Source organism: Aquarana catesbeiana, linkage group LG06 (assembly GCF_042186555.1).
Source record: "Aquarana catesbeiana isolate 2022-GZ linkage group LG06, ASM4218655v1, whole genome shotgun sequence".
Classification (NCBI taxonomy): domain Eukaryota; kingdom Metazoa; phylum Chordata; class Amphibia; order Anura; family Ranidae; genus Aquarana; species Aquarana catesbeiana.
In genome coordinates this window covers 353,668,919-353,682,370 of record NC_133329.1, presented here as the reverse complement: position 1 = coordinate 353,682,370, position 13,452 = coordinate 353,668,919, and the positions used below count along the sequence as shown (strand labels likewise).

The window sequence follows — 13,452 nt, the reverse complement described above, 5'->3', positions numbered from 1 at the left end:
ATGTTACACCCACCGGAGTTTTGCATTTTACACGTATTTCTAACAGTAAAGTCAGTTTATATAGTGGAATACAGGACTTACAACTCCGTCTGACTACTTAGATCTTGAATTTTAAAAGCAGTGGCAACCCTGCTCATCTCACAGGTTTGTTAATCTGACAGAAGTTCGCTGCATTTAAAATTCAACATGTAAGCAGTCAGACGGAGTTCCAAGCCCTGTATTTCACTATAGAAACTCACTTTACTCTTATAAAAATGTGTACAATGCCAAACTCCGGTGGGTGTAACATGTCCGCTTTACCCCTCCTTAGTGTATCCTAACTGGACAAGTGTGGGGTGTAACAAGATTGCGGCAACGGAACATCACTTCTTTAGCAAACTGCGATGGGTCGCCGAATATGTCATTACAGGGGCACTTACTGTCCAGGAATCCAGCAGTGTCCTCACCCGAGCCGATTTATCAATCAGATGCTGCCCTGCCATCTCTACTAAGGGAAACTGCCAGTGAAGCCCTGCTGTTTCACAGCCGGTTCCCTACTACACATGTGCAAAGCACGCTGCTCTCTCTGATTGGGCCAGCTGTGGGGGAGGGGGGGCTGAACTGTAATGTGCTAGTATGCACCACATGCTAGCTCATTATGACACCTGTCTTAGAATAAAGCCTTCCAGCACTATGCGGTTGGCACTTCATCTTCACCTGGTCTTCCTTCTAAGTTTGCGCTCTTTGGCCGCAATGACGTCACTGGCTGCTTCAAGCGTAAATCTTAAACACCCCAATTTTAGGCGATCTTTACTGTGGGGGGCGAGTGTTGAAGGAATTTGGTCTTTTGGCATCAACTCAATTCACAAACTATCTGACTTTCCACTAATTCAGAAAATCTCTTGGGGAAAGTGACGCCATTCTTTAGCTTTATTGCAATTTTATAGTAGTTGGACAGAAGCTGCCAACACTCTCTACCAGCAACCTCTCAAAAATGAAATCTCACTTGGCTACGGAATTCGCCTTTTATTCCTCTCGTTGACCTTCCATGACCAGAATAAAATGCATTGGCTGTCCTTTCCAGCAATGACTGTTGGTGATTCTCTATAGGGTGGCGTTTGCGAGAGGTAGTAGATGTTTGCTTAGCATGAATAGGACGTTTATCCCACTTTTCTAACAATTGCATTCTTTCCAACCGCCTGTTCTGCTAAAGTAAGCATTAACCCTTAACCATCCATTGTGTATAGCTTTTATCCCTGCAATAGGTGTATATCCATTCTTGTCACCAATGGGAGAGCAGAAGAGGGAAAAAAAACGTGTGCGTAAAAGGCAGAACTCCATCCAATACCCTACTAATCCTTGTTATGGATAGTGATGAGGTGTTAGAACCATTTGTTCCATTTTCATTGCCGTCTGTCCATTTTGCCCTAAAAAGATGAATGTTGTCAGAGCAGGAAGTGGAAGAATCCAAAGTTTTAGGATTGTCACTGATCAGAAATGGTGGGCCTCTTGCATTGGGAACAATTGCTCTTTGGCAACTGTCATTGGTTATGTATATTTTTCTTCCCTTTTGGGGAGATTTCCGTGCACAGCCTGATTGGTCAGTGAAGAAGCTGCTACACACCAAGTCCAATCTTCTTAATCAGTGTGGTCTTCCTGTCAGTTTCCTCTGAGCGCGAGAACCGAAGTGGAGGCTTTTATGAAAATAGATTTCAGTACTTGTAGGTAAAAATGCATTAAATTCTTTGAAAGGAGTACACTACAGGATGATTCTCTGCTTTGAGTTCAGCTTTTAGAACAGTTGTTTAGAACAGTCATTCAAGCTTACATTGCCGAACCTGCGTTTTTTTGTTTTTTTTTTATATGTTAGATGACTTGGAAGTGCCTGTAATGTCCAAAGCGTCAATCTCCCCAACATCTCCAGAATACGCCCCTTCCTAACCAATGATACCACAAAGCTTCAAATTCACTCCCTGGTCATCTCTCGCCTCAACTACTGCAACTTCCTCCTCATTGCCTTACCCTTTACATAGGTTATCCCCCCCCCCCCCCCCCCCCTTCAGTCCACCATGAATGCTGCTGCCAGACTCATCCACCTTACCAACCTCTCCGTGTCTGCTGCTCCTCTGTTAATCCCTCCCCTTGCTTCTGCTCACCCAACAAATTAAATTCAGAATACTAACCTCTTACAGAGCCAGCTGCATTACTAACTTAGTCTCAATATACCAACCAAATCGTTCTCTTCATTCCTCCCAAGACCTCCTGCTCTCTAGCCTCCTTGCCACATCCTCTCATGCTCACCTCCAGGACTTCTTGAGCCTCTCCCATCCTTTGGAACTCCCTACTACAATCTGTCTATCTCCTACTATAGCCACTTTTAGGCGATCCCTGAAAACTCTTCTTTTTAGGGAAGCCTATCCCGCTTCCACCTAACAACTTTTGCATCACTTGACCCTCCCTTTTAGATTGTATGCGCAAATGAGCAGGGCCCTCTGATTCCTCTATTGAATTGTATGAAAACGCTACTGTCTTCCCTCATGTTGTAAAGCGTTATGCAAACTGTTGCCACTATATAAATCCTGTGTAATATTTTTCAAAGTTGACATTACACTAAGCAATTTACCTGCATTTGGGTTCAGTTATTTCTCCTGCAGTGCAGTGTCTCTGTACTTTGTACTCAGTGGGTTTGGATGAACGCCATAGACGCAGGCACCCAACACCAGAGCGCTATGAATGGCGCTTCGAGGGGCGCTCCAAGTTGCTTGATGGTGTCGCTAGCTGATGCACAGCTGCTTCAGATTATGGCTGTTCCAAACTTGGTAAAATTCCCTCTTACCTATCTGTTCTCTATCTTTCTGACACATGCACAGCTTAGTGATTGTAAAGTCAGGTTTTTTATCTTGATGCATTCTACACATTAGGATAAAAAGCCCCCTCTAGATCCTGTGCTGTTGCAAGAGACACTCGGCTGGCCCGGGACTCCCCTCGTCATTGGCTGAGACAGCAGAGCCAGTGGCTCCCGCTGCTGTCAGTCAACCAATGAGCAGAGAGAGGGGGTGTAGCCCGGCCACTGCTCCATGTCTAAATGGATACACAGAGCTGTGGGTCGGGTGCCCCCATAGCAAGCTGCTTGCTGTGGGGGCAGGAGAGAGGAACCAGGAGCAGCAAAGAGGGAAACCGAGAAGGTGGATCGGGGCTGCTTTGTGCAAATCCGCTGCACAGGGCAGGTAAGTATGACATTGTATTTACCTTTAAAAAAAAAAAACAAAACTGTACAATTTCTGCATGTGGGAGGATGAATGAGTTGGCGCATGAGTTGTATCCTTGCAGTATCGCCAATTTATATTGGCCGTAGAGTCTGAACAAAGAAGAATGTTGGTCAGTGAGGGAGCTTGCAGGTGTTTCATTGCTGAAGTATAGTTCTACTTCAAGCCAGAGCTTTATTGGTTTGTTGGATATGATTGGGTATAGATATGGATTTATTGGATATAAAATTAAATCAATACGTACTTTTTACAGATGCCTCTCTACTGAATCCCTATTAGACCTTGCAATATGTATGAACATGCTTTGCAGGCCGTTATCTCTAAATAGCTTTGTTCTGATTCTGAATACTTTCCAGGAAAGTGACGTGATGAGACACATCACCGCATACATGACATTTCTTAGCGTCTTTATCCAAACCGGTTACCCAACTTTTTCCAGTGCAATCTATATGTTGAGTAAAACTGTCTATAATTGTGGGAGAAGACCTGATTTATATCTACCCATTCATACGCCTCACCCTCCAGGCACAGTCATTTCTTACCTTCCCAATTCCTGGAAGGGAGATCTCCTAGAGTGGAGAGACAAAGTAAAACTCACACCATCCTTCTCTGTTTAAAACAAAAGTTCTCTTAATTGTACAGTACAGGGCGCATGCTAAGTAGTCTGTTTTCGGTCGGTTGGCGCACTCCCAGCATGGTAACTGGCGGGGATTTGGAAGCTCCAGATGCATACTTGCAGTCGAGAGCTTTCCAGTCGTGTGACTGCCAATCAATGACCTGAATGCCTGCCGCTGTCTCCAGGCATTTAGTATTCTTAAAGAACCGGTAGGCACCAAGTGGTAAACCAGCCAAGATTCGAACAGTTAATGGGCAGGCTGAATGTACGATCAACTTGGGTACAACCAGCCTGCTGGATTCTCTTGCTGAAACTATCCCCTATTTTATAGACGCTATAACTTTTGCGCAAATCAATCAAACGTTTATTGCGATTTTCACCAAAAAAATTTGTAGAAGAATATGTATCGGCCTAAACTGAGGGGAAAAAAATGTTTTTTTTTTTTTTTTGGAGATATTTATTATAGCAAAATGTAAAAAATGCATTTTTTTTTCAAAATTGTCGCTATTTTTTTGTTTATAGCACAAAAAATAACTGCAGAGGTGATCAAATGCCACCAAAAGAAAGCTCTATTTGTGGGAAAAAAAGACGTCAATTTTGTTTGGGAGCCACGTCGCACGACCGTGCAATTGTCCGTTAAAGCGACGCAGTGCCGAATCGAAAAAAGTGCTCTGGTCTTTTGGCCAGCCAAATGGTCCGGGGGTTAAGTGGGTAAAGTAAACCTGTTGCAAGGAAACACAGGCCGCCTTATGGAAATGCTAGTTGCAGGGCTGTCGTGCCCTTGTTCAGTACTTTGATTCACTGACTCAGAACACGAATGTAGATCTTGTTCTTGTTGAATGTAACTATTTAAACCAGAGGGATCGCCAGGTAAATAGCATTTTCAGAAACTGGTTAGGAACAGCAGCTCTAGTGTGATAAGTTTCTGGTGGTTCACATTGGGTTGCCTAAATGCTTTGTATCCTGTGTCTGATTTTTAACACATATAAGCCAACTATGGCTTTCAAAGGAGTTCCCGTAAATGATTCTTCCAGATCCTCCTTTGAGTCGGTTTGTATTGAAGGTCATGGACATTATAGATGTTCTTATCTCTAGAATCTTGCGATATTTATGATGTGATAATTTGAAGGAATGTCCTCTTCCTGTAGGTGAGAATTTATTGTCTTGTCACACGGAGACATTGGCGGGCGAAGGTTATCGCTGCGTTTGTATTTCTCTAGTTATGGAATATTACATTATCTTCCTGTATTCAAGACTATAAACTGGTTGCTCCCTAGTAGGAGTTATGTAAGATGAAAATTTCTGAGGCTTTCTAATTTTAATCGTTTTCTTATGTTCTATTTCAGTACGGAAACATGAATCCCTCAATGATGGGTCAGGCCATGTCACATGGAGGCTTCTATGGACAACCTCAGTACCCTGGAGGAGACCCAATGTGGAGCTACTTCACAGCAATAGCTGGACAGGTAAATCTTTTACATGGCTGGTATTTAGATTTGGGTTATACAACATGGGCCTCATTTAGTGCATGCAAAGGGCCTAAGCCTGGGCTGAATACAGTCATCTGGGGGAGGTAGGTGCAATGACAACATCCCTCTGTCTTGGCTTTGACACTTTGGGGTTTATTTACTAAAGCTGAAGAGTGCAAAATCTGGTGTAACTCTGCAAAGAAACCAATTGGCTTCCAGATTTCATTGTCAAAGCTTAATTGACAATGAAATCTGGAACACATTTGGCAACTTTCGGGGGGGGAGGTGCGACAGCATACCTGTTTGTTATGCTTTCCCCACTTCTGTGAGCCACAGCCACGGGTATTAACGTCACAGCTGGAGCTCCCTCCTCCCCTCCCTGTCGCCGGGCCAGTAGGAGAGAGGAGCGGAGCCTCGCGCATGCGCAGTAGGATTCCCGGCGTGAAGCCAAAAGGCTACACTGTCGGGTTCCCTTAACCGCAATGGAGGCGGCATGTACCCGTCAGCTGAGGTGCCGACGTTGCTGGATTCCAGGACAGGCAAGTGTCTGATTTATTAAGTCAGCAGCTGGCTTTTAATTTTTGCAGCCGTGGTAGAACACCACTTTAACCACTTGACCTCCTAGAAGATTTACTACCCCCCTTTATGATCAGGCCTTTTTACCTTTTTGGCACTGTATACCTTTTTTGGTGAAAAAAATCTCTAAGCGTCTATTGATTGGTTTGTGCAAAAGTTATAGCTACAAATTATGGGATATATACACTCACGTGTGTGTGTGTGTGTGTATATATGTATATATATATATATATATATATATATATATATATATATATATATATATATATATATATATATATATATATATATATATATATATATATATATGTATATGTATATGTTCTGCACAGTGCGGCTGCTATAGGGTTGTCTGCAACTGGTTAAAAATTCTGACTGCTTAAATTGAGGTGAGCGGATACCAAATTAAACTGCACTGATTTACTGCTGAAAATGTTTAAGAGGACAGGTTACACCAGTGTAAAACTGGTCATACCTTATACAATTTACCTTCAACTATGTAGTACAAGGGCCTTTCTGACTGCATACAAATTGAAAATATTTAGGTTTGACCTCCTATTATATGGTTTTGGTAAATCTAAAATTATTCCAGATCATTGTGTAATGTATGGCCAGCCTTAGTGAATGCAGCAAAGGAGCTCTTATGTAATTTGCCCACCTAAAACTCTCCGGCAATAAATCGCAGTGCAGTTGTATCTGATATCTGCTCAGAATCCATTTACACTCTACAGTCAGAATTTTTAAGCCCTGATGGAGGGGGGAGGGGGTGGCCTCCAAAAATACGTTGATTCTATTCTGCTCTGAAACCTTCCTTTTTTTTTTTTTTTTTTTTTTAAGGACTTTATTGAGAAAATAAACGGTACAGGTCAAGTAATATAGTGTTTTATAACAGGGGTAAACTCGTTAATAACTTAAAGAACACGAAAGAGTAGTCTAATGTGACGCATAGAACAGGGGTGTGTTCATGTTAATCGCATCGTTTATTACCCTATAGATCGCTCCCAAGATCCCCCAGGAGAAAAAAAAATAAAGGGGGGGGGGGGGATGACCGAAGGACGTGAAACCAACCTATAGTTTGAATGCTGAATCCATTTTATCAATTAAACCCAAAAGCAAACATTTCATTGTATTGTAGCTTACCAATTCTTCGATGTGATGGCTGCGTTCGTTTTTATTTTTTTTTTTTAGGCTTTTTCTTTATTATTATTTTTATTTTTTCCCAATCTGGTGATCCAGCCAGTCTGTTTTTCAAGAGAACACGTTCTCCAGCAGAATACCAAATTTACCACTGACGGGGGTTTAAAATGATCAACATTTATCTAATGATTAGAATACAAATTCTTGAACAGGGTTTTTTTGGACGTTTAAATGAAGCGCCTACTATTATATCCCTATAACTGGGATTAAAGAGGGAAGGTGTTTGGGACTTTACATGAGGCACGTGACATACAACTGGGTACATGGTCAAGCCATAATAACATCAAGTGGCCTAGCACATGCATGGATATTGATGGGGGTTTGTGTGTATCTATCTCCATCTCATATGGCGCTTCATACATATACAGGATTCAATTAGCACCTACAGTTTTACAATGTAAAGGGATACAGTTATAATGGGATACAAACGGGTTAAGAAAGCCTTCTTCATAAGAGCTTACAATTTTAATATGAAAAAACCTTCGTCGCGAAAACGGTTTGCTTTAACTGCTCATAAAGTTTGAGCTAGATTTTTACTTATGTTGGTGTATTTAAATCTGCTGGTACATCTAACACTCCACTCCCCCCCCCCCCCCCCCCCCCCCCCTCTTCCCCTCAGACTGACAGTGCTGCTGTCCAAAGGTTCCCCCCTGTGCTCCTTTATCCAGAGTGGGGACACTCTTAAGGGCTCATGAACACTGCATCTCATAGAAATGGCTCCTACAGGCTTTTGAGTTTTTTTTTTTTTTTTTTTTTTTTTTTTTTTTTTGCGGCTGGAAAAACTCCTCCATGTTAGCCAGTGTGTCCATGCACACTATGGCTTTTTCAGGCGTTTACAGGCAGGGTAAAATTTTCTTCCTTTTTTTTTTTTTTTTTCTTTTTCTGTGAGCTGCAGTGTATGAGCTCTAATACAGGAGGTGTGTTGCTGGCCAGATCACCGGTTGAAAACGCATGCAGCCACCACCATAGGTAAGCTACAATATTATAGTTTTGGGTTTGTTACTGCTTTAAATTCTGTACGTTTGTTGGGTGCTCTTTTTGCATTGTATATGTGAGCAATAAAAACCTGACAGTGGTTCTAATCCTTCACTACTCTGGAAAAAAAAAAGTTTTGCCAGTTAGAAGTTCCTGTTTCATGATGGTGTTTCTTTTGTCATGTGAACAGTTTGTTCCATTGTAGAAACCAGTAGATCTGGTGTTGATAAGGAAGTTCCCTTTCTGCAAAATAACTAATTGGTGAAAGGTTCACAAATAATCTTTCTCACACATTTCATGGTTCTGTTTCATCTGATTAGTAAAGTATTGATCACTTCCTCTCACTATACATACCGGAGACAACTACACTAAAGAGACATAGAGGCTGGCACCCTGAAAGTGCTGACTGTCTGCATTACATACCTGGAACAAGTCTGCAGAGTAGAAGTTCTGAGTTTGCTTGCTGCATGATGGCCGATGACTTGATGCCAGAACCAGAATTATATAAAGAATTTTTTTTTTTTTTTTTTGAAAGGGCTCAGCAGTGGCAGTCTACATGGTTTTCAGTGAAGGTTTCCTATAGAGACATTGTGAAATTTCACTTTCAGGACAGAGTGACCCTGTCTGTCAAACCTGCAGCCCCATGTAAAATCGTAAACTTAACCACTTCAGCTCTTTTTTTTCACTCATGGTTAGTGTTTGGCTGAAGCCATTTAGTATCAATCTGTGTTTACTCTTTTTAAATCATAATGGCAACAAACTACCCAAATGACCCTGATCAAAAGTTTACATACCCTGGTGATTTTGGCCTGATAACATGCACACAAGTTGACACAAAAGGGTTTGAATGGCTATTAAAGGTAATCATCCTCACCTGTGATCTGTTTGCTTGTAATTAGTGTGAGTGTGTGTATAAAAGGTCAAGGAGTTCCTGGACTCCTGACAGACCCTTGCATCTTTCATCCAGTGCTACACTGATGTTTCTGGATTTGGAATCATGGGGAAAGCAAAAGAATTGTCAAAGGATCTGCAGGAAAAGGTAGTTGAACTGTATAAAACAGGAAAGGGATATAAAGATATCCAAGGAATTGAGAATGCCAATCAGCAGTGTTCATACTCTAATCAAGAAGTGGAAAGTAAGGGGTTCTGTTGAAACCAAACTACGGTCAGGTAGACCAACTAAAATTTCAGCCACAACTGCCAGGAAAATTGTTCGGGAGGAAAAGAAAAACCCACAAATAACTTCAGGTGAAATACAGGACTCTGAAAACATGTGGTGTGGCTGTTTCAAGATGCACAATAAGGAGACACTTGAAGAAAGATGGGCTGCATGGTCGAGTCGCAAGAAGAGACATTACTACGCAAATGCCACAAAGTATCCCAGTTACAATACGCCAAACAGCACAGAGACAAGCCTCAAAACTTCTGGCACAGTCATTTGGAGTGATGAGACCAAAATTGAGCTTTTCGGTCACAACCATAAACGCTACATTTAGAGAGGAGACAACAAGGCCTATGATGAAAGGTACACCATTCCTACTGTGAAACACGGAGGTGGATTGCTGATGGGTTTGTTTTTTTTTGTTTTTTTTTTGGGGGGGTGTGAGCTCCAAAGGCACAGGAAATTTGGTCAAAATTGTTGGCAAGATGTATGCAGTATGTTATCAAAAAATACCGAAGGAACATTTGCATTCATCAGCCAGGAAGCTGCGCATGGGACGTACTTGGACATTCCAACATGACAATGATCCAAAACACAAGGCCAAGTTGACCTGTCATTGGCTACAGCAGAATAAAGTGAAGGTTCTGGAGTGGCCATCTCAGTCTCCTGACCTCAATATCATCATTGAGCCACTCTGGGGGGATCTCAAAAAACGTGCAGTTCATGCAAGACAGCCCAAGAATTTACATGAACTGGAGGCATTTTGCCAAGAATGGGCATCTTTACCATCTGAGAAGATAAATAGCCTCATCCACAAATACCACAAAAGACTTCAAGCTGCTACCGCTACACGGTATTAAGAAATGGGGTATGTAAACTTTTGATCAGGGACATTTGGGTAGTTTCTGTTGCCATTATGATTTAAAAAGAGTACACACAATTGATAATAAATAACTTCAGCCAAACGCTAACCATGAGTGAAAAAAGTTTAATATTCTCTGAAAAATGGCCAAGAAATCATAAATTCTGCCAGGGTATGTAAACCTATAAGCACAACGTGTGTGTATATGTATAATATACTTTTTTAGGGGGTGATTTTTTTTTTTTTTTTTTTTTTGTCGAGATTTGACAGTACAAAATAGCATGGTAAGTCACTCCCCATTGCCAGCAGTGGGACAGTTCAAATTATTGCAACTTAAAAGGTTCCTGCACTATTTTTGCGATTTTCATTGGAGGTCCAAATTGCATGGATCTGTGGCTTTGAAGTAGCGCATTTTTTAAAGCCGCGCTAATGTGAACCAAGGCTAAGCCTAGGTTCACACTGACAGTAGGAATGAAATCGTGCAAGTTCATCTGAACTCACACAACTCCATTGCCACATGTCAGTCCCGACTTGGGGGGCAATTTCAGAGACATTTGTGCTGGTTTCTGCACAGATATTTGTTGAAATCGCACCCTGAAGTTGCCAAAAGTAGTACAGAAACTACTGTTGGAATCTGTGCAGCGCCACACCGATTTGGACAGTGCCATTGTCGCCAGTATCCACTGATTTGGCATGCGGTGTGAACCAGGGCTTAAGGATGAAGCACATAAATGGTGACATTAGAACCAAAATATCTGAGCACCTTGAGAATTGCTACTACATCCATCCAACCAGATGTTGTTCGTTTATCAAAAATCGCACTAGTTTTATGTTGCCCTCTTTTACTTTTATGATAAATTATAGCAAAATTACGTTTTAGTACTCTGGTACATTCTCTATATCCGAGATCGGTAACTTGTGATCTGCCCAACTTTTTCTTCTCATCAGTTATCCTTAGTGTATTTTATGTGTGACCCAATACAATTCCTCTTCTTTCACTGTGGCCCAGGAAGGTTAAGTTTGGACACCCTTGATGTAGAAGGCCTCCAACAACCCATCTGAGTGTAGCTCCTCACTGCATGCTGTGCCTCCTCCCCCACATATCACTATCCTGTCCTTGTAGGTCTATCCATGTCCACAGACCTCTGCTGTGTGGAGTTGCTTTTTGAATTTAAGCAACTGTGTTTAAATTTAAAGAAAAAAATCAAATCAAAATCAAGGGGGGGGGGGGAAATCAAGGTTGGCAGCAAGAGAAAAGCTAATCTACTTTCCTCCTCTGGTGGCCTGTGTCTCCTGTCCTTGCTGTTCCAGAACTGCAGCCTCCATCAACTCATCCCAGGTCAGGTGCTTGTGTCCCTCACCATGTGCTATGGATCCATCCTCCAACCCCCTGCATCACTGCTGTGCCTGTAGTGGCATAGGGGTCACAGAACCATAGCACATGGCAGGGGACACAAATGATTAACAGTGCCAGAAGTCTCAAATCCTGAAGAATATGATGGAGGCTGACATGCTGAATGGAGAAAAGCTTGGAGACTAGGACCACCAGAGTGTAATTTCTTCTATTGTAGGGTACTTCCAGCTTTTATCTAAATCTAATATTTTGCACGGTTCTGGGTAGGGGGTGGATGACCCATTTCTTGATGTTTGTCGCACTGAACTAACCTTTTTAAAACAGCTGCCGCTTTGTGTGCCCACCTTCAGGAAAAATGTGCCTATGAGTTTAGTGTTCCAAAAGCCGCAGCTGGTCTGCTGCATTCTGCTGTACTTGCTAAAATGGCAATTTCATATGCAAAGCTGGCCTTTGTATGTTATTGTGAAAGGTGTCTGGTTTTGAATGTGAAAATAATAAACAAATGGCGCTGTTTTGCAGGATGGTGAAGTAGACGCTGAAGAATTACAGAGATGTTTAACGCAGGCTGGAGTCCATGGGACCTATACACGTAAGTCAGACGTTCTTGGCTGTAATTCCAGCACTGGGTGCATGTAACAAGTGAGACATTGTAGGTCATAATCCCAGTAAAGATTGGTAGGTACCAGAAAAAGCAGTTAAAAGCAGTTGTATTGCCAAATAAAACCGGTTTCCTGAAATTGCATTGTAGTTCTGCATCAGATGTGGAAGTGCTTCGCGTAATATTCAGTTGGCCATGCACACACATTTTTATAAAAAAAATAAAAATAGATTTTTTTATTGATAAGGCGTATGGTGTAGCTTTTTCCCAATATGTTATTGTGGTGTTTTATTTATGGCTTTGACATATTGGGTATTTGCTTTTGCACATATTGGAGAATTCAATGAAGATGTTCTTTATTGGAAGTATGGCTCTTTTTAACAGCCACCGCCTGATTTCAGGAAAGTCTTGCAACAGTTCTGCACAGCCTTCCAACACATGCAACAGCTTCAGGTGGTTCTTACTACCGCAGATTTCAGAATCCCTGGCTGTGACCGATTCTAAAAGAATTACTGGTAGTTTGCAGTGCTGGGAAGCTACTATGACTTATTACAAAGCTGGCGGCCACTGACTTCCTAGCAACTGAAGTCCCATTCAGCATCACCTTTGCATCACTGCTGTGTCTGTAGTGGCATAGGGCTCGCAGGACAGAACCATGGCACATGGCAGGGGAAACAATCGATCAACACTGAAGTGTCAAATGCTGGAGGCTGTCATGTTGAAGCAATGCAGTGCTGGGAAGCTGTCATTTCTATGACCACTTCCTGCACGGTGCTTTTTGGTTTTTACAAGGTTGCCCACCACTGGCTTCCTAGTAACCGATGTCTCCTCACAAGTCCCATTCAGCTGCCAGCCAGGAGATTTCCCACGTGGCAGCTGAAAATATAGGAATAGAGGGGAAATCCTCCAATGGGGGACACCCAGGGATTCTCTAACTTTGGAAGGATTACGTTTCACCACTTAAGATAACAAAGTAATACATTGTGTTTTTTTGAGACAAACAAGGCTTTCTTTTTGATAATTAGGCCTAATGTACACGGGACGCTGGGGCAACCTCTTCTGAAACATCAGCGTCTGAACTCCTTTTTTTGCCTTCAACGAAAAGCCTTTAAACGAACCTGTGTACATGTACACATAAGATCACATTGGATGAGTTCAGGGGCTGCTGAAAAAAAGCATCCAACTGCCTCTGAACGTCCGTTTACCAGCAGCAGTGTACATGAGGATTTATGGTGTTTTTTGCATTAAAAAAAAAAAACCCCTATAGACAAAGTAGCCAAACAAAAGCGGCAATGGGAGAGAAGTACAGAGCTACCCACCACACCCTCTGTATGTAGATTACAAATTAAAAAAAAAACTTTTTTTATTGTGGAATTTACTACAACTGGAGCAGACAGA

General features: G+C 42.0%; 1 protein-coding gene across 2 annotated transcripts in view; it reads left to right on the top strand.

Annotated features, from left to right (window-relative positions):
- GCA (grancalcin) overlaps positions 1 to 13,452 on the top strand; it is an 87,866-nt gene that overhangs the window by 20,955 nt on the left and 53,459 nt on the right. For both annotated transcript variants that reach the window (XM_073634038.1, XM_073634039.1), the window contains exons 2-3: positions 5,208 to 5,327; positions 11,976 to 12,045. In XM_073634038.1, the coding sequence (XP_073490139.1) occupies positions 5,208 to 5,327; positions 11,976 to 12,045 (190 nt within the window). The remainder of the gene's footprint in view (positions 1 to 5,207; positions 5,328 to 11,975; positions 12,046 to 13,452) is intronic.